This window comes from Aspergillus sydowii (genome assembly GCF_001890705.1).
Source record: "Aspergillus sydowii CBS 593.65 unplaced genomic scaffold ASPSYscaffold_15, whole genome shotgun sequence".
In the NCBI taxonomy this organism is placed as follows: domain Eukaryota; kingdom Fungi; phylum Ascomycota; class Eurotiomycetes; order Eurotiales; family Aspergillaceae; genus Aspergillus; species Aspergillus sydowii.
The window spans coordinates 183,530-203,768 of NW_024467873.1; the positions used below are offsets into that span (position 1 = coordinate 183,530).

Below are 20,239 nucleotides of genomic sequence, written 5' to 3' on the forward strand. Positions count from 1 at the left end.
AAACCTTAATAAGTATCCTGCCTGAACTCTATTTATTTTCTGCTGTTCTAGGCAGTAGTTCTTTTTGGGGCTGTATTATATAACTAAGCACGCTGATCTTTGAATATAGCTAATCTTTGATATATATCTATAAGATGGGCGGGTATTAAGGTTTATAGCTTATAGGCTGAATAGATTATATAAGATAAGTAAATTTAGAGTAACTAAATATTACCCTATCTTACGTGTACTTAACCTAATCTTATCTAAGTCATATAACTGTAAAGCAGCCTCACCCTAATCTTGCCTAGGTAGTACCTACCGGACTTCTGGCTGGTTAGTAGTATAATAGATGACCACACGCGAATCCCAGCTGTTGTATGTTTTTGCTTTTTAATATTTTCCTCGCTGTCTATTTACCTACCTTCATGTTTTTTATGTTCTGGGGAAATCAGATCATCCCTGCGCGGGTCCTTTCGGTACGGTATGATGCGGCTTGGACACAGCATTGCTGGGCTTCAGAGAAATCTTTATATTTACAGACAGAGCAGGTAACCTTATTGAATGGCCTTCATAATGAACCCTGTCCAGGTACTGTTAATGAATTGCCTGCAGACAGCGCTTTCATCGCGTCAAATCAGTCTGCTAAAGTATTCACCAGTAGTTGGTCACTGTCGTCTTCTGCAATAACCTCACTAGCTCTGTTGGCCTGCTGACGGGAGGCTTCGCTAGTACGCCGTTGGCGACTTAAGCATCCAGATAACCATATTTTATAACTGTTACTACGTAAATGAGCAAGATATTAACTGTGCTGCTTGTATTAATGAATCGGCTTTAGCAGCTTTGATTTATAAAATCTAAATGAGAATAACAGAGAGCAACAGAAGTAGCAGCAAAACGCCTCAAGAATTCCCTGGCGACCTCCCTAATTGGGAAGGGGCCGTGCCACCATAGTAACCATCTCATTGCCGATTGAGTAAGGAGAGTCTTTGAAATGAAGCTCCAACTCCGGAATGAGTGCTTGCTGCATCTTCTCGTAGTTTGGATCATCGAAATACCAAAGCCCTGCTAGCACCTTCGCTGCCACCTTGCAACGGGCCGAAAGGCTCTCTTGAGGGAACTGGCAGGTTCCACTACTCCTATGGAAAGAAATATCTCCAAACCCATGATCAGAAAAGATTTCAACGGCACGGTGGAGTAAGTAGCCCTGGTGATTGATGCGCGGGTTGCGAGAGCTCAATGGAGCACAGACCCCGTTCAGCAGATTGACGATTTCATTATCAGGCGCACCCTGTGTGAGAACGATACGAGCGTTCGGTGCTAAGAGATTCACTACCCTTGTGAGCTCTCGCAGAGACTTGTCTAGATCTTCGGTCTGGTCCAGCGCCCACAGGGCCACAGCAGAGTCAAATCTTCTATCAGCATAGGGAAGATTCTCGGCAGATCCGCGACGTTGCTCGGAACAAAGTGTCTCTGGTTTGGCCTTCTGGTTAGAGTGTTGGCCAGGGCTCTGGTTGATGGAGTATATCTCCGCTGCTCTCTTCGCAACCTCCAAAGGTATCACTGCCGATCACATTAGTACGCATGACGGTATGGCGTGCGGGTATATCGCCCACACTGGGGAAATGAAGGAAGAGTTGTGACTAACAGCTTTGACCGCTCCCGATGGCAAGAATATTTGTGTTGTGCTTGATCTGCTCCAATACCGGATCAAGTTCGTTGCGGAGCAACCCATTCGTAAATGCAGCCCACCCCTCCCCACTCAGGCCATGAGGCCCGGAGTACGAATCTGGAAGGGGGTAAGGTCCTAGCTGAGAATGTGTGACGGACTTCTCCGAGATGACAAAGTACTGCGCTTCCACTGAAGCGGGATGCTCTAGTGTCCATCGGTGGTCTTCACGAAACGTTAAGCCGGCTTTCTCGAACATCCTTAGCCAGCCTCTCTGTGTTAAAAGCGTTGCCTGCACATCATACCCCATCCACGGAAGGGAGCAATGGCGGACGCAATCCCCAGTCGGATCGTAGAGGGCAGGGTCGCTGACAGTGTCCTCTGCAAGCCGAGTGGCGATGACCAACAAGCCCCCCGGCTTCAACCACTCGGAGAACTTCACAATCATCGAGTAGATCTGTGTCTTTTTCAACTCGAAGATGGAGAGGCTGGAAACCACAACGTCGAAGGATTGCCGCGGTACGTACTTGAGCATATCGGCCTTTTCGAAATGGCCCTTGACCTGGCGCCTGGCGATATCGATCATGTTTTGGGAAAGGTCAATGCCATGCACTTCAGCACCGCCGCGAGCGAAATGTTCAGCAACCGGCCTCCCAGCTCCGCAACCGACGTCCAGCACCGTAAAGCCGGCAGGAAGCATGGCCAGCACCCGGTCAACAGTCCGCTTCAAGCCAAGGTTTGTTGCGAAGCAGTCATCGTACGTCTGTCCAATGTGCTCAAATATTCTTTCTGCATCAGGATTCATGGTGGACCGTATTGGCTGCTTCTATGGACAAAACCCTAAAGGGATGAAAGTTTAGGTGGGTAGAGGCTAAAGAAAATAATTTGAAGAACTTTTCTTGCACATTGGACGGGGTTCAGCCACGATACTTTCATAAATATACACCGTCGGGTTCATCAGATCGACACTCAGAAAGCATTGTGGGATGAATGTAGGGGTTGGTCTGGCTCCGAGTGCTGAAAGGAGGTGTCCAAGTTTCGTTGACAACGCAGAGTAAAATGCTACTATGTAGCAAGGAGTAGAAGCACGCATAGTCATAGTACTTGAGACGTCATCCTTGACGGGTTCAATTGCGTAAGACCGGCTTTTAATGAGACGACTGCCACGTACGAGACTGTGTATGTAGGTCGGCCCAGGCTTGGCAGGTAGGGCTCTGATAGTGCCCCTCACATTCTTGCTCAGCCAACATGCTGTAAGAAGTATTTTGTACAACATTGCATCATAGTGCGAAGAATAATTGTCTCATTCGGTACGACGGTACAACTGTAAGGGCCTTGGAGAGCAAGACAACAGGCTACATTCAGCATGACCGGAAATGCAGAGAATATGCCAGGATCGACAGTTTAAGGACTCCATGAATGTTTCTAAAACCCCTTAGCCGCGTTTGAGTNTGGGAATAGCGACGGATTACTCTGTCAGACGGAGTACAGGACAAACCAAGTACAGCTGGCCTGGGATACTAGCCGGATCACGATGGGCCCGGTCTGCATCTTGCTCACTTAGGCAAGTTAGTTTAATTTTCATGGCACTACTTTGAGGCTTCAAAGCCTCTGAGTTTATTGAAATCTACGCGATGTAGGGCTGTACTATGAAGGGGTGCTGCCACCGCACTGTGCGCAATGGTCTCTGTATGAATTGTTCAATAGTCTGTATAATTGACATCGAATACGGTAACACCGAGATATTTCCAAGGAAGAGCACTGAGCAGTTCCTAACCCTGTCGTGTCATTGGTACGCTTACAATCACTTCTTCTTCGCGCTGATGATAAACCAGAAAGGTCGATGAGCTTCTTTTCCGTAGTCTTGATGGCCGGGTGGGATTGAGCCAGGTTCCATCATCCACTCCGCAACGTCAACTAATTGAAATCCATTGTTGCGGAGGATGGAGAAAAAAGTGTTAATTGGCTTGTGGTGGATTTCCACCCCGTTCGCAATCCACTTGCTGATCCGAGGCCCTTCCTCAGCGTATGTCCTGAGAGGCCAGAACGTCTCGCCATCGCTGGTTTCCTGCCACTTTGCGCTGTCTGGTGCCGTCCAAATCGGATGTTGAACCGAGAATACTAGGCGGCCGCCGGGTCTCAAGCTGCCATGAATCTGCTTGACGAGGGTATCTAGGTCTTCGATGTAGTGGAAGGTAAGGGAGCTGAACGTGACGTCGAAGCTTTCTTCGGGGAGAACGATCTGGCCGAGATCTGCGCGCTCATAGGTAATGCCAGGTCCGCCATTGACCTCCTGGGCCTTCTTCAACATCTTCTCTGAGTTGTCAACTCCCTGCACACGCGCAGCACCCTTCTCGCTGGCCCATCTACAGAAAGACCCGAAACCACAGCCCAAATCCAAGACATTTAGACCTTGAACGTCACCGACCATGTTTTTCATAACAGCCCATTCTGGGTGGAGTACATGGACTTGATCACTTAATGAAAGGTCTTCATAAGCCTTGTAGAGTGTTGGATCATCATATAAAGCGGACGGAGGCATGGTTAGCTTGGCAAATGAAGCAGATGATTCCGCATCAAGCCGTGGGAAAGACCGAACTTATTAGTGTTCATAAGGTTCCATTCTTGCTGTCCCAGCTGGCCGATGCCATGGATAATTGTACGAAGATAACCTGGAAAGATTCACCGGCACTGGTGCTTGCAATGGGACTCGTCACTGCGCAAGGGGTCAACGCTTGCGGGATGTGATACAGAGGCAAGGCTGCAGGCAAGTCTAGACCCACAACCAGCCGTCATGCTTTTTAAAGGAATTGGAATGTCTTAGAATCATCATCTTTGACCTTACATATTAATGGGAGTACCGGTATGGGTTGGTGCATGGCGGTACATGTAGAGAGTCTTCGGCTGGTCGTGCGTAAAGCTACTGTGGTATGACGAGTTTCCTGGAGTCACTGGATTGGCGGATACTTGCAGTGGAGCCTACTGTAAATCCCTCTTTGGCTCCATTACTTTGCTTAATATCAAGCCAGAGGTGGATTATGTCGTTTAGTTCATTGTTCTAGCTGGTGCTACTCAGTGCTGGCTTTCAGTGGAATAGGTCCGTGCTTGGGCTCGTGTCACACATTGAGCTGCATCATGTCAATCCCAGTGTACATCCGGTGATAGTGGAATGTTCATGATGATGTTGCATTGGCGCATTCTTTCTTGTCCTTGCTGCAACTGAGAAAGCCGCCCCCCGTAACTACCGACACCTGACAATCACTTGGTTGCTACCATCAATTGACGGAGTTAAAACTGTCAGGGCGGCTTTACCCCCAAAAATATGCTATCGGACTCACCATATTGTTGAGCACCACGGCGGACATCTACTCAAGGATACCACGCTTTCGTCGGCAAAAAGTTACCTAGTCGGTAATCTTTACTATCTTCCTTGCTTTGTTACTCGAAATCGATGCGAAAGCGCAGAGCTATACAACATGCTGTCTCAACTGCTTCTCGTCGTAGCCGGGCTATATCTGGTTCATCTATGGCTGAACCGAAAGTCATCGCGATTGCCTCTCCCACCGGGACCTCGGCCCAAACCGATTATCGGGAACCTGGATGAGATGCCATGGCAGGGTGTACCACAATGGCACCACTGGCTCAGGCACAAGGAGCTCTACGGTATGTTCCAACCAGGAAGAGCATAATTTTCAGGTTTCGTGGATACTCACGATGCTTCGCTGCTTTCATAGGCCCGATCAGCTCCATCACTGTTTTCGGTCAACCGATCATTATATTGAACGATGCACGGTGCGCTATCGAAATACTGGAAAAGAGATCTGCAACCTACTCTGCTCGCCCTGAGCAACCTTTTATGGAAATGTATGTGCGACAGGAATCGACTTGTTGAAAGGAGCTGATGCTAACGCGACGCAGGACAGGGTGGGATAAAACCATGGCTACTCCGGCTAACACGGTTCACTATAATAAAATGCGCAAAGCCCTGCATCAAGAAATTGGGACCCAAAAGTCCTTCTCTCGTTTCACCGATATGATGGATATAGAGATCCGTCGTCTGCTGCTTAGGATTCTTGAGACCCCGGGTGCTTTTCGGCAACATCTCAAAAAGTAACCCAACCATATGTTATGCGAGTCTAATACTGTACTAATATGCCATGCCAAGGGAGTCTTGTGCGGTCATCTTGAAGATGACGTACGGCTATAATGTAGAACCGCGGGGGAGCGACCCTCTAGTGGAACTTGCAGAGAAAGCGGTTGACCAGATTTGCCAGGCCATGCTTCCAGGGACCTGGTTGGTTGACTACCTCCCAATTTGTATAGACCCTGGCGTCATTATCGGAGGGGATAACAAGGCTAATGAGATATACAGTGAAGTACGTGCCTGCCTGGGTTCCAGGTGCCAAGTTCGTTCATACCGCCAGGGAGTTCCGCAAATACGCGGCATTCTTTCTAAACGTACCATATATATTTGTGAAAAACAGAGTGGCTCAAGGAAGCTTTATCCCCTGTTACTTATCAAATCGGTTGCAGATCAGCCAGGGAAATCCCACCCAGGAAGAGGAGACAATATTGAAATGGTCTGGTCTAGAATTCTATCTTGGAGGGTCAGATACAGTACGTCCTTGGCGCCTAAGAATAGCTGATTTGTGGTCTAATATGCAGTGCAGACTGTATCAACCATGTTGAGCTTCATACTTGCAATGAGCCGACATCCAGAAGTACAAACAAAGGCCCAGGCCGAGATTGACCAGGTCATTGGAACAACTCGTCTCCCCGGATATGACGACCGCGATAGCCTCCCATATATCAACGCCGTTGTGAAAGAGGCATTACGGTGGCACCCTGCCCTTCCCACAGCATCACCACATATGTCCATTAAGGACGATACGTACGAAGGCTATTCCCTTCCTAAGGGATCGGTGTTTATACCTAATATCTGGTTTGTTTTAAACTCTCCGAAGTGATATTGACATATTGCTAAATTAGGGGTTTTCCTAGGGCATATGCGCATGACCCAGCCGTATACAAAAGTCCAATGGAATTCAGGCCCGAGCGTTTCCTGCCCTCCGAAGGTCAAGCCCCAGAGGCAGATCCATATTCGATCGTCTTTGGTTTCGGGCGCCGTGCCTGTCCAGGACAGGTGATGGGTGATTTGAAGGTGTATCTTACCATTGCCCGGTTTTTGGCTTGTTTCAACATCACGAAAAAGGACAATGAGCAAGAAGAGGTAGATCTTCGAGAGGCTTTCATACCAGCCATTCTAAGTCATCCGAAACCCTTTGAGGTGAACATCACGCCTCGCTCTGCCGAGTACGAGGAGCTCATCCGTGCAGTGGAGGTAGACGCTCCGTGGGACAGGAGCCATGCGGATGAAATCAGGGAAATCATAAGTCAACTGTAAGGGTGCTCCGCGCAATCAGTCCAAACTACTACACATTTTGGAATGATTGCGAGTAGCAGGACTTGGAAATTTTGATTTCAATGTTAGATGAGACCGCGAACAATAATATCAGCAGTTATGCCAGCTTTTTACTAGAAAAAGATACTTGCATCAAGCAAATTATAGTATTGTATAATCGGGCATTCTTTTACTTATAATTTCTACACATCCGATATTGCACGACTGCTCCTGAGCCATGGACATTGCAGACTCCAGGCTCAAATTGTTTTAAACGAAAGCAGGGAAGAGAAGAGGCATTACAGCGATTCATGGAAAGGAAGACGCCGCATTGAAAATGATCGTGTGGAATGTTAGGGCAAGCGTGTCTAGACCATTCGCCCATCCCTCGCGCGTTCTCCGGTAAGGAAAAATTCCACCACTCCACTTTGATGCTGCGAACAATTCAAGAGCTCGAGCTGACGCGCCATTCCTCCCGCTGCAGTTAGTAAACCGGATTCATGGTGTCACGATGTGAAATCCAGAAGACGATCTAAGACAGCGACTTCCACTTGACACAAAACTATCACTCCGCAAAGTATATGTTATCTATCAGGGACGTTTTGTGCTGGATTCCCCGGTTAAATCAGCTGATGTTTACCAGACATATGGAAACTAGTAACTATCTTGGATGTTGCTACTAAGTCCATATTCAATGTATCATGCGGTATTATTGGGCAAATTAGACCTTAAACCTCGGCCTTCTTATCAATCTGGAGAGACAAGACCTGTCTGGTTAAGGGTATCCGAAGTGTAACCCAGAACATGAATCAAGGCATATACATAGGAAAGAGCTATTACAGCGGCCAAGAGCTGAAATAGTTGAGCAGCTCCATAGTGAGAGCTTGAGAGCGGCAAACAGAAGCGATTTAATATTCGGGAACGACCTTAATGACGCACCCTTGGAGAGAATCACTCGAACGGAGATCCGGCAACCTGAAAACGCGCCTCCGCCTGGAAAAAACTGGCTACTTCGATACCATCCCAGCTACACCGCTGGTGTTTCAATAAGCATCTAAACAGACTCATCCCCAACAAGCGGTTTAGTATAAACCGTGATATACGGGCCAGAGGACTTAGAATATGCAAACGAAATCCAAGTATACACCTGGGTGCTTGCGTCAGGGCGATGCATGAGGCTAGAATATGTTAGCCCTTTCTGTGTATACCTGAATGGTAGGCATACTTACTCCATCTCTTTTGCCACGGCTTCATGAGTGCGTATATGTTGTCCCCACCCCAGGACATGGAAGAGAGTGGTTATAGCCTTGATTATCTGTAGGTCATAATCCTCCGTGAGCAGAAAGTACGCCTTTGGCACAGGATCAGGTTTACTAGGCGAGAACTCCCAGTTGCAGTGCACGGTCATGGCCTTCCTGGGTGCACTATTGGGGAGGAGGTTGCTGTACAGCAAATTCCACATCTCTTTTACAATCTCGAACCCCTTTTCAATGTGTGCGCCCTCCAGCTGACCCCCCAGGGTCCAGAAATCATACACGTCTTGCAGAGACGACATATCCACGGCCGCGTAGACCTTGATCCGCGAATCAGCTGGGGACTTGCAGTCAATCGCTATGTTAGGCTTCTCAGCTAACAGCCGCGGCCTTATTGAGCGAATGTACGCCTCAATCCTCGTTACCTCGCGGTTGAAGCCGGCCGAAGTATCAATCTTGCGTATAGCGTTGAACATGATATCCGCCCAGTCCTCGCCCGTAGCTGCGGCCTTCAGGTGAGGGAAAAAGTAAGCCTTCACAGTGAATGATCCCTCATGCAGGTCCAACCCGATCAGGGTCTGGGTTTTGGAATGGAACGAGGAAAGCGCATCCCATTTCTCCCGTGCGAGGTTGTTCTTGATAAGCATTGCTTCCTCGAGCCGGTCGTACCAGGTCAAGTCCAGTCCGGGCTGGATGTGCCCCAGACGGTGAAGGAGCTGTCTTGGGGCGATTTCATTCATCCGGTCTGCATCCGTTCCTGCGTACGGCCCGATGGGCTCGATTGTGATCCGAAAGGTGCTCTTCAAGGTTTGGTAGTTGACGCTGATGTCTAGGGGAGCACTGTCACCGGCGATGCATGAGTGCCAGGTGATGTTTGACCTGGTTTTGTTGGGGAACGGGCCTAGGAAGGGAATGAGGGCGAATTGGATGAGAAGGATGTTTTCGTACTGGGCTTCGACTCCGTAGCCCGTGTGGATGAGATGTCGGGATATAACAGGGGCTATGGCATCCCACCATAGTTTGCTATCCGATGATGGCAGGGATAGGGATGCATCAAGGACTGTAAATGGGTCCCTGTGCTGGGTGGCTGCCTTGGATTTGTTGGTCATGTTGATTTCTCGAAGTAGGATAAACGAAGTATAGGTGAGCCAGCTAGAGCATGAAGCCGATGATTGAGCATTATAAAGGAAGAGTCTCCATTATCAATCGCCTAGCCGTTCTGCCCGAGGATGCTGATCACGACGTGAAAGGATCAGCGGAGCCCTCGCTTTCAACGTATGCCATTCCACTCGTTCATCCTAATGGGTGGGCACACGATGTGTGGCAAGAATGGCATTGCAGTATTCATTCTCTATGTTACCCCCTGGCGTAGTATCAGTCAATGAAGTATGGGAGTCGTTATTTCGACCCTTATGCAATGACCACCTGAGCCCTATGTCGTACTTGCAAGATCCCTTGTGCAACGGAGTTGATGCAAGGGTGGAGAATGACAAAAGCAGGCTGCAATGAAGCGACCGTATTATGGGGAAGCTGAAGGGATATTCCAGGATGACGAAATAATTAACCAGAATTTGATCTTCGTAATGCATGAAACCAGCGCCATCAGGCTGTCAGATTTTAGCAAAATGGGCAACAGCAGCTTCAGCTGCACCTACTCAAAAAGGTCTGGACACAACTACCGCTCTGCTCCGGAATGGCTCGTCGTTCTTTCTACTAACTGCCGTTTCTCGACCCCTAGCATGCTGCACCTGCCGACTACAACATCAACGCGTTCATCTCCAGCAAATCATGTCGTAATAACGTCGTCGAGTTCGACGGGCCGATCCTCGGAAGCATCACCCGATGTCGAATGCATCCACCTTCAATGTCGCACAGGCACCGACGCATTCTCGCTGGCAAGGCTAGGGGCTATCCACGTCACCAGGCGAGACATTTATTCAGAACGTCTCGAGTGCGTACAGGCCCTGGCAAGCCAGGCGCTGGACCGGAAGGACGAAGAGAAGTTGTCGCTGCAGCATTCCTATTTTGAGCAGGATAGTCTGACTATCACCCACTAAGAGGTGGGCCAGGTGCAGACGAAGAGCAAGACGTTCAAAAGTCTTAGCCGCGGAATGGGGGTGATTGTGCAGGCGTTGCCGGACGCGGAGATGAGAAATACTGGGTTGGAGAGCATATTCTTGCGCATCAGCGAGTGTGGGAATGGGGGGATCGGGGGATTGCCGGTGACTGATAGCCCATGGCGATTACCGCATACGCTTACGCTGCAGGCCGTGAGGGAGTGTGATATATGAAGTGATAGGGCTAGCGTACTGGACGACCAGTTATGGCCCTTTGCAAGTAGCACGGGCCTCTCAAACATACCTCGTATTGTCCCTTGTAGAGACACTGCCTGGGTCAGGCTGTCTATATCATCAAATATCGAAAGAAGCACACAATGTCACACATAATGCACCACGAAACAAGGGGGGGACTTTCACGGCAGTTGTCAGAATGATAATAGCCAAGGAACACAGCCTGAGAGCGGAAACATTCGACCATAACATTATGGCGCGTAGACTCCGAGTTCCAGTATCCGTTTAAACATGAACAGTCTGGACGGATCACTCGGAACCTTGAGTTATCTGTTCTCTCTGGCGTTATGTTGACGGGCACTCCGCAACACCACGAAACAGCCCCCGGTCCATTCCCAATGACCATCCCCACTCCAAGATTTCCAATCTGGAAGGTACTGCAGGAATCCCTCTCCGATGACTTTTCCAGTCTATCGCGAGCAGATCAAATACTGCTGGCATCGGTTGCAGAGTCCGTCAGCGATCACATGGCGAGATACGACCCATCCCACGACTTCAGCCATGCCCTCCGCGTCTTGACGTTATCACGCCGCATCCTGGAGTCGGAACGCGCAGAGGTTGGGCCAGACTATTACAACCCAATTATCATCTTCTTGAGCGCGTGAGCACTCCTCCATCCCTCATCATATGCTTAGGCGCGGGCTCACAAACCAATTAACCGCACCAAGGCTTGTCCACGACGTCGATGACCGCAAGTACAAGGACAGTAAGAAGGCTGAGGGCCACCTTGCACGAATGCTCCTGAGGCATGGAGTACCGGATGAAACCAGTTTGAAAATACAGACCACTGCGCGTAATATCTCATATTCGGCCGAGATCAAGAATCCCGAAGGGCTGAAGAGCGCTCTAGCACGGCAGCCCGAGATAGCTATCGTGCAGGATGCAGACAGGCTGGATGCCATCGGTGCGATTGGAATAGGGCGGACATTCGCCTTTTGCGGCGCGAAGGTGCCCCAGTGTGGGTTGCAGGCGACGAGGCAGCATATTACTGATCGATTGGTCAAAACAATTCATACAATGAAGGTGAGACAGCCGGGGCTTGACGGCTACATCTGTCTTCGCAATGACTAATGACCCAAGACAAAAACAGGCAAGCGGTTGGCGAAGGAGCGGATGGGCCGGTTGGAGACGTTTATGACCTGGTGGGATGAGGAAATGGAGTCTGCTGGGTGAAAATCCTGTATTATCGAGCAGTCTCATCCTTGAACTCAGCTCCTGGAGTTACATGTCCGGCATTTGTGGCTGTCTCTCTGTACATTCGCAATGTTGTATGTAGCCCATAAGTCGCGCTGGACAGGTTCTATATACCAGGACAGTTATCCTGGCGGCCTTTCGAGATGCGTAGTTAAACCCTAACTCTGGACGTGTTCCCCAAGCGGCTACAAGACAGATTCACCGAGATCCCCATGCTAGGCCGCGAACTATGCGGATACATCCGCCACGTCCATAACTTGGCGTCCGCCTTGGACGGGGCCTAGTCCATGATGGGCTCCCTCGTATCCCGGACAGGAGTTTGACACCGCGTTCCGCTACGATGGCATCCGTCGTGTCTCGTGGGCGCAGTGAATTACTACCATCTCCCTACGATATGAAAACATGTTTCGGCCGCTGCTAGAGAATTCCAACTTGAGTATGGTGGAGATCAAGCTCTCCGCATAATTAGTAGCCCTCAACGATCCGTTGGGCCTCTCGTCAGTAACGGCGAGCCTACACAGGGCCACGGCCTTTATGGCTTGGAACTACAAGCAGGTCACTCCATGGGAGCTGGCTTCCTCCATGGGACCGATGGATGCTTCAATTGCCATTGAGGTTGCGGTACGAGGGATCGGACGTGGATTCACCGATTCTCTCCGCGTTATAGCTTGTCATACATCATGCCTAGTCGGTAGCAGAGTAGAAATATCTCGTCATAGCTTGGCGTCCATTCTTCGCAAATATACCTATGCAAGGGTGATTCATGCCCTTGACCACGAATTCCTGCTGCGATTCCAGTCATATCCCTTGCGTCTCTTCACTGGACGGAAAGATCGTGTCTTATAGAAATACAATGCGCTTGCCATTGCCCGTCTAGCCAATCTCCATGGATCCAGCCCTGACGAGCTCGCCTTTTGGCTTGGCTGTCCACCTGCTGTCTGGTGGGCGGCTCTTCACACCTACAGAGTACAGGCCCGACTTTACGTTCCCAGGCGATGGCAGCATAGAGAAACACACGCATGAGCGCGTACAAGAGGGCATCGAAGAGAGCACCCAGGCCACGCAGGAACCGATTCTAGTGGACTGGTATGGGCCTGATGATCCCGATAACCCGCATAACTGGCCCTTCGCGGTCAAGCTGCTGGTCTACATCACGGTCAACTGGCTCACCTTCATAGTCTACATGTCGGCCACGGTCTTTTCCATGGCCGAGGATGACTTCCAGGCAGCGCTAGGAACGACTCGCACAACCACCGCTTTAGGGTTGGCCCTGTATGTGCTGGGATATGCCATTGGACCTCTGATCTGGAGCCCGCTATCCGAGATTCCTTCAGTGGGCCGTAACCCCCCGTACCTGGTGTCGACGGCTTGCTTCCTGCTGATCAGCATCGGAACTGCTCTCGCGAACAGCGTCCCTGCCTTCCTGGTGCTCCGGTTCCTACAGGGCTTTTTCGGCTCGCCGAGTCTGGGGACAGGGGGTGCGTCCCTCGCAGACGTGACTGGCCCGAGAAATCTGCCCTACGCCATGTGCATCTGGGGCCTTTGCGCCGTAGCAGGGCCTGCCATAGCACCCATCATCTCGGGCTTCAGTGTCCCCGTCAAGGGGTGGCAATGGTCAATGTGGGAGATAGTCTGGGCAGCTGCGCCGTGCTGTATCATGCTGGTCTTCCTCCCCGAGACATCGTCCCTGGCCATCCTCCACCAGCGTGCGCGCCGTCTGCGCAAGCGAACAGGCAATGACAATTTCCACACCGTTGCGGAGACTCGGCAGAAAGCATCGAGCCCTCTGCACATCGCCTACAATGCCCTGGTGGTGCCCTGGGAGATCAATGCTCTCGACCCAGCCATCCTCTTCACAACCATCTACCTCGGCCTCGTCTACGCCATCTTCTACTCCTTCTTCGAAAGCCTCCCCCTCGTCTACCTTGGCATCCACCACATGTCCCTCTCGCAGCTCGGCCTCATATTCCTCGCCTGCCTTATCGGTGCCCTTGTCACTCTCCCCTTTTACCTCACTTTCATCCACTCCGTCCTCAACCGGTCCTCTGCTCACCCTCCTGAGCCTGAAACTCGCCTTATTCCTGCCCTCTTCGGTAGCGTCCTCATCCCAGCGGGTCTCTTCATTTTCGCCTGGACAGCCCGCGACTCAACCTCCTGGCCCGTCCCAACAGCCGGTCTTCTCATTGAAATGGCCGGCACTACCCTCGTCATCCAGTGCACACTGAGCTACCTCTCCGTGGCGTACCCGCGATACAGCGCGAGCATCTTCGCTATGAATGACTTGGCGCGTGCAGGGCTAGCCTTCGGGGCGATCCTATGGTCCGGCCCGTTGTACGACGGTTTGGGGATCGCGTGGGCCACGACACTGCTGGCGTGTTTAACGGTTGGGTGTACGGTGGGCATGTTCGTTTTGTATTGGTTTGGGGGGACGCTGCGAAAGAGAAGCCGGTTTGCTGAAGACTAAGAGTTAGACTTGAGGATATCAAAGCAGTGGAACAGCTGGTGTCAAAAAAAAAAAAAAAAAAACTCTGTAACCATCGATAACAGCAATAGTCTCCGGGAGACTTTGGAGATATGTTATGGTCAGGCTTCTTATACCCTGATGACTACTTGATTCCTCGTTAGTTGTTGCGGAGTACCTATCCCTCTGGTTTAATTTCAAGTTTCTTGCATGTTGCTATGCATTATCTGTGCTCGCCTCTAACCCTTGACTTTACTGGGCGTCCAAAGAGGCGACGATGTGATGCCTGAGGCAGAGTTGATAGGAGGGCTGCAGCGATGTACACTAATAGGTCAAAAGTATCCTTACACCTTCCGAAAACGTCAAATACTCCACATCTTTAAACTTGAATATCTCCACCAATTCTCGGTGTTTTGACTCCATACAAAGTGTAATTGATAGCTAGGATTAATATTTAGTATACCAACCTTTTGCCTTAATTACTGCTCGCAGGCGGCGCTGCATTGACCCGATTAGGCTGTCAATAACCCCCTGGTCAACCTTCTGCCATGAATAAATAATTGCTTCATGGAATTGCGTCCAATCCATCTGACTTCTTCCTTGTAGATAGATATTTGGGTAATCCTTCATTAGATGGTGTTTTAGGTGGTGCCAAACATGTTCTATTGGGTTTAAATCGGGTGAGTGTGGAGGCCAATCGACAACCCATATGCCATGATTTTCGAAACATTATTAACCCGCCACCAGGAATAGCCAATGCCCCGCAAACGCCAACCTCGCTAATGCTAAATTATTTCATAGATAGGGATTGCTTTCCTGATGTTCTCGGCCCGATGCCGAATGTCTTCTACGGACCGGCTGGTTTGTGCGTCTGCTTGGTTGACTGTCCGCTCTACACTCGCTTTAGAGTTCGGTAACTTGGATCATGGCGAACAAGACCTTGACAGCAACGGATGAGGATTGAAAATTTCTTCACAACATTAGTTACATAGACACATACCTAGGGCCTTGATGCCCAGTAACATCTACTCCCTTGTCTAGCTATGTAAATGGCTGTTGTAGCTCCGCGGTAAAGAGGAACAGAGCTCTCTATTATAGCTGATACCAAGATAAAGATATCGCGCTCCCAGTATTTAATATATAGACTTAATTATAAGCCAGGCCTTATTAGTCTGTTATATACTATCTATACTTTTGTGCCTTGTGATCTGATGCCCTGAGACTGTTATTTATTATTAATCTGCTTTGCGTGCGAGGCGCGGGTTGCGCGTAGCACTGAACCTAAGTCATAAAATACTATAGCTATATTTAATACTATTTAGTATAGTGGATGCTGTCATGTATAATAAAAATATAGACAGTGGGTTTAAGTACTGGTGCTTATCGAGGTTAAAATTAGTTTTATATAAATATATATAGTTATTAGCTATTGCTGGATGGAAGGAATATATAATTTCAGAAATAGGTATCATTATATTCTATCCCTATTCTATTTTTGTCAACCAACCAGCTTTCCAGGGAATCAATACCACGCTATATAGCGACTAATTCAATATATAATAACCAGCAGACTATATATACATTCTTACAACATTTGGATAGGCTCTCCAGCAAATTCAGCATCTTCGTCGGGAATTAGTAACCACCGTGCCTGATTTTATCTTCAGCATATTACATGCCTGGAGATATATTTACAAATTGCCCTTTGCCTCAATGCCGTGCCATACCCTAGCCCATCACCGTCCATTCATACGGCATCCTGGTCATCAACCAAAAAATTGACTTTCCTTCCGATGACTTGGAAGCCATGGGTTAATTGATTGACAGCACAGTGTCGCTCTGCCAATATTTATGCAATGGACGGTCAAAAAATTCTTCAGAACCAGGCGACGAGATACCAGAATCGCTGCAGAAACGTCTCATGCAAAGCAACTTCAATGAGTTGCGCAGAGTTACTGTAGAGCCATATAAGCAATCGGAACCCTTCGGTGGACGCCAAATTCACCATCTCCATGTCAAAATTACAGCGCAGATATATCCAGAGACATTACGATGCTTTGACCCACGGTTCTAGCTTCGTATCTGTCACGACTAACCCCCCGGTCATAACAGACATCGACGTTATATGAGCCCTGACTGACTGATCTAGAACTACGTCAAGACGAAGCGCCTGTCTTATGTCCATATGACCAACCGACGTCATGACATCATGGGGGTATTCAGAACCGCAAACCACCCCTTCGCTTCATACATTTGGCTAAATATACTGACATTGGTGATGTAAATACGGATACCCAGAAATGACGTCAGAAAACCGAATAAACCTAGTTGCCTGATGAGACGAATATATACTATTTGAACAAAGACATTCAGCCGAGAACAAAATATTACAAGGAACTTCAAGCAAGACATTACATTTGGAAAATCAACTCAAGCTGAAATCCCAGCTGGGAATATACAATGTCTGCCTCCATCACCACAGACGTCAGCAACTATGGGGATCGGGGATACGGCGACCCGAGCAATACGATGAAAGCCTTGACCTGGCAAGGGAAGAACTCGGTTAAGATTGGTCAGTCATTTCTGCCCACCACGATTTCCATTTTGTGCATCTCAAGGCACTTCAATTTTATTTGCTTACACAATTCGTGATAGTGGATACGGCCTGCCCCACGATCATCGATGAAGGCGATGTCATCCTCAAAGTGACGGGCAGCACTATTTGTGGCAGTGACCTACACCTATTCCACGGTATGTCGTGGCCTTCTTTCACAGTTAATGGAATGTTACTTGATCGGCTTATACGGTACCTGGTATCGATTTTTAGAGGTCATCCCAGATCTCCAGAAAGGTGATATCCTCGGCCACGAGTTCTGCGGCATAATCTCAAGCGTGGGGCCAGCAGTTAAGAGGGTCAAAGTGGGACAGCGCGCTGTGGCATCCTTCCAAATTGCCTGTGGGCAGTGTTATTATTGCAAGAAAAAGTTGAGCTCAGTGTGTGAGCGGACGAATTCGAATGACGAGGCCGTTAAGCTTTATGGGCGTCGAACAGCTGGTATGTTTCCTTATTACCCGGCTATACTGATGTCCGTGAGGTTGCTCTACTAAGGCCCGTCTCAGGCATGTTTGGATACTCCCACTTCACCGGGGGTTTTGCGGGTGGGCAAGCGGAATATGTTCGCGTCCCTTTCGGTGACGTGAACCTCCTTCTACTCCCTGATGATGTCCCCGATGAGAAGGGTCTCTATCTTTCCGATGTGCTGGGAACATCTTGGAATGCCGTTGTTGACACTGGGGTTGAGAAGGGTGATACCGTGGCAATCTGGGGAGCTGGCCCAGTTGGTCAAATGGCCGCTGAATTCAGCTTCTTCAATGGTGCTAACAGAGTTATACTTATTGACGGTGGCCATGGCAAATGGAGACTGGAATTCGTCAAGAAGATTCTACCCCGGCTCGAGACAATTGAGTATACGAATCTCCCCAAGGGAGAATCTGTTAGCTCAACTCTGAAGAAAATGTGCGACGGCCGCGGACCTGATGTGGCGATTGAGTGTGCTGCTGGTGAGTATACGAAAGGATGGGCTCATTACTTTGAAAGATTACTGGGGATGGAAGCGGATACGCCTGAGCTCGTCAATGAGATGATTACCTCTGTTCGTGCGTTCGGGCGCTGTGGAATCACAGGTGTATATACTGGTTTTGTGTGTGAGCACCTTTTCTTTAGTAAAATATCTCTGCTGACCTTGGTAATGCAGTGCAATCACTTCAACATCGGTTCCCTGATGGAGACCGGGATTCATCTATGTGGCAATGGACAAGCTCCTGTGCAAAAATACTGGGATGAGCTCCTGAAGTACATACAGCAGGATAAGATTCATCCCCTACACATGGTCACCCACCGGTTCAAGCTTGAGGATATGGAGAGGATCTATGATTTATTCAACCAGCGAGACCCGGGTATGCAGAAGATTTTTGTTGAGACAAAGTTTTCTGCGCCTCCAGCACCAGGAACTCCTGTTTTGACAGAACTCTAAGCTTCGCTGCACAGGATAAAAGTTTTGACAAATTCTAACGTTTCATGTGGGCCTTATACCGATGTTGTGAAAATATACCTATTGAAGTCATGTCGCAGTGAAAAGCTTATGAAAAATGCTCCGCGGAATTGAAACAGCGTGCCACATACCTTTGCAATTATGTCTCGTAAAAAGTGACTTCAGGAAAAAGTTCGCAATATTAATTTTATTATTTTTATTATTATTTTTTTTTTTTATTTTTTTGCAGTATCTTCCTCATAGCATGCGTACTGTGCAAAGATGCTCTATATGAAATTACTTTTTCTATGCTAGGCCAAGGTACCGAGAGAAATTCATGCGTTTAGGAAGATATTAATGCACCCGAATGTATATTATCCCAGGACTTTAATGGTTTAAAGCTAATAATTATTAAAACTTTTCAGAGCTAACAATAGTTTTCCAGCCTCTCCAGTTCGAGTGCACAGAATTTAAGCCCCTTGTAGAGACAGAGCCAAGTCTTGATCGAGAAGCTTTCCGCCTTCCAGTTTCACCTGCTCGATAGGTTGAAACACGAAAAAGATGCGTAAAACACCAGAGTTGTCTTTCGCCTCAGTTGTATTTTGCCAGGAATGAGCCGTACCTCGTAGAACAAATACATCACCCTTTTTCAGGACGCTTTTCTCACCCGAATCGAGGACTAGTTCTGTACTTCCATCTATTATGACACCATGGTCAAGGGTTCTTGTTCGGTGCATTGGGACCTGTGCACCCGGAGGTACCTCAATGATTGTGCAGGAGGTGCCGGTTGGCGGATTCAAAGGCGATGGATCCGAGAGTTGTGACTGATAATTCTTAATGTCGAGATTTGCTTCGGATTCCGGGGTCGCAGAAGTTGGAGGGGAAAGCCCCTGCACCGGAAACGTGTTTGTGTTGTAGGCCAGAGCATAGTCTGATGTTGTGGGCTTTCCCGGCGGAACCGGGAACCCTGTAAATGATACCTGCTCGTCAACCGCGTTGCTGAAGATAGCTCTGCCGCTTTTAGAGTCATGGGTTGTTATAATCCGACGAAGCGGCCTGGGCTGTCTTTGTCCAGTTGACATGTCGAGGGCAAGATCAAGAATCAATAGGGTGAATACTCGAGAGTATCGTTCGGCAAATGTTATATTAACAAATCAACATGTGTAAAATCTGAGCCCACTAATGCTCGATGTTTATAGTATCAGCTCTACGAGGCGAATGATCCAAATATTAGATCACCGTAAACTTACGAATTATGATGATATCATTGTGATTACGACATCTAATTGACCTTCTGATCGTCTTACCAAGGTCTGGAGGCCCAAGGAATATATACCACGTGGTTCATATTTTAAGTCATTATACCCCTATGTCTAGGTTAACCCATTAGCACTCAGCTCACTCCTTCGCGAATACCCAGGCTGTCTTGCGGAGGGTCTTACACTATATAAGAGAACAATTAGTTATTTTTAAGACTAATAAAACTAATTATGGAAATTATTTACTCTGCATAAATTAGTATTAAAACAAGTTATTCTTTTTATTATTCTCTAGTGATAATATCTCTAGTAGAACTAGATTACTAGTTAACTGAGACAGGATAGAAATCTATTGTAGGTATGGTGGAAGACTTGTAGTGCGTACTGTGAAAAGTTGGCTCTTGGTCATTGTCGAGCATATACAGGAAGCCTTTTGGTCTCTACCACCGGATGTACCCTAGCTGTTTACCCTGACACCCTTAAACACCGGTATACTAGATGTGGAGACAGGTTTGATTTACTCATCGGTCGATTACGTTGATCGTGTCTGTCGGGAATATCGGGAATGGCATACAACATTCCCGATGAGACTGTCCGCGGAATCGCACAATGACAGCAATTATAATCCAATTGGACACGTT

The 20,239-nt window shown here is 48.5% G+C and overlaps 9 protein-coding genes across 9 annotated transcripts; 5 read left to right on the forward strand and 4 right to left on the reverse strand.

The window, feature by feature from the left end:
• Positions 1-904: 904 nt before the first annotated feature.
• On the reverse strand, positions 905-2,453 carry ASPSYDRAFT_161878 (class I SAM-dependent methyltransferase; the record flags this gene model as incomplete). The annotated part of the gene is made up of 2 exons (XM_040843039.1): positions 905-1,542; positions 1,628-2,453. 2 exons carry the CDS (start codon positions 2,451-2,453, stop codon positions 905-907), a joined length of 1,464 nt encoding a protein of 487 aa, XP_040697530.1.
• Positions 2,454-3,305: 852 nt separating this feature from the next.
• On the reverse strand, positions 3,306-4,231 carry ASPSYDRAFT_50493 (class I SAM-dependent methyltransferase). Its single transcript, XM_040848087.1, has one exon. It carries the CDS (start codon positions 4,188-4,190, stop codon positions 3,453-3,455), a length of 738 nt encoding a protein of 245 aa, XP_040697531.1. The 5' UTR covers positions 4,191-4,231; the 3' UTR covers positions 3,306-3,452.
• An 896-nt stretch (positions 4,232-5,127) lies between these two features.
• ASPSYDRAFT_186749 (cytochrome P450) lies at positions 5,128-7,174 on the forward strand. The gene is made up of 7 exons (XM_040843580.1): positions 5,128-5,311; positions 5,383-5,512; positions 5,567-5,758; positions 5,814-5,965; positions 6,021-6,269; positions 6,314-6,590; positions 6,650-7,174. The coding sequence occupies exons 1-7, from the start codon at positions 5,254-5,256 to the stop codon at positions 7,050-7,052; spliced, it is 1,461 nt and encodes a 486-aa protein (XP_040697532.1). The 5' UTR covers positions 5,128-5,253; the 3' UTR covers positions 7,053-7,174.
• Positions 7,175-8,103: 929 nt separating this feature from the next.
• fgaPT1 (fumigaclavine A dimethylallyltransferase easL) lies at positions 8,104-9,411 on the reverse strand (the record flags this gene model as incomplete). Its single annotated transcript, XM_040852947.1, has 2 exons — positions 8,104-8,227; positions 8,279-9,411. 2 exons carry the CDS (start codon positions 9,409-9,411, stop codon positions 8,104-8,106), a joined length of 1,257 nt encoding a protein of 418 aa, XP_040697533.1.
• A 516-nt stretch (positions 9,412-9,927) lies between these two features.
• ASPSYDRAFT_1162966 (uncharacterized protein) lies at positions 9,928-10,400 on the forward strand (the record flags this gene model as incomplete). The annotated part of the gene is made up of 1 exon (XM_040840120.1): positions 9,928-10,400. One exon carries the CDS (start codon positions 9,928-9,930, stop codon positions 10,357-10,359), a length of 432 nt encoding a protein of 143 aa, XP_040697534.1. The 3' UTR covers positions 10,360-10,400.
• A 591-nt stretch (positions 10,401-10,991) lies between these two features.
• On the forward strand, positions 10,992-11,907 carry ASPSYDRAFT_82071 (HD domain-containing protein; the record flags this gene model as incomplete). The annotated part of the gene is made up of 3 exons (XM_040851133.1): positions 10,992-11,254; positions 11,322-11,676; positions 11,734-11,907. The coding sequence occupies 3 exons, from the start codon at positions 10,992-10,994 to the stop codon at positions 11,824-11,826; spliced, it is 711 nt and encodes a 236-aa protein (XP_040697535.1). The 3' UTR covers positions 11,827-11,907.
• Positions 11,908-12,733: 826 nt separating this feature from the next.
• ASPSYDRAFT_211502 (MFS transporter) lies at positions 12,734-14,311 on the forward strand (the record flags this gene model as incomplete). The annotated part of the gene is made up of 1 exon (XM_040844018.1): positions 12,734-14,311. The coding sequence occupies one exon, from the start codon at positions 12,734-12,736 to the stop codon at positions 14,309-14,311; it is 1,578 nt and encodes a 525-aa protein (XP_040697536.1).
• A 2,416-nt stretch (positions 14,312-16,727) lies between these two features.
• On the forward strand, positions 16,728-18,484 carry ASPSYDRAFT_50496 (zinc-dependent alcohol dehydrogenase). The gene is made up of 5 exons (XM_040848088.1): positions 16,728-16,880; positions 16,964-17,059; positions 17,136-17,363; positions 17,429-18,009; positions 18,064-18,484. The coding sequence occupies exons 1-5, from the start codon at positions 16,769-16,771 to the stop codon at positions 18,340-18,342; spliced, it is 1,296 nt and encodes a 431-aa protein (XP_040697537.1). The 5' UTR covers positions 16,728-16,768; the 3' UTR covers positions 18,343-18,484.
• Positions 18,485-18,702: 218 nt separating this feature from the next.
• Positions 18,703-19,490, reverse strand: ASPSYDRAFT_50497 (cupin domain-containing protein). Its single transcript, XM_040848089.1, has one exon. The coding sequence runs from the start codon at positions 19,419-19,421 to the stop codon at positions 18,810-18,812; it is 612 nt and encodes a 203-aa protein (XP_040697538.1). The 5' UTR covers positions 19,422-19,490; the 3' UTR covers positions 18,703-18,809.
• Between the last annotated feature and the right edge of the window lie 749 nt (positions 19,491-20,239).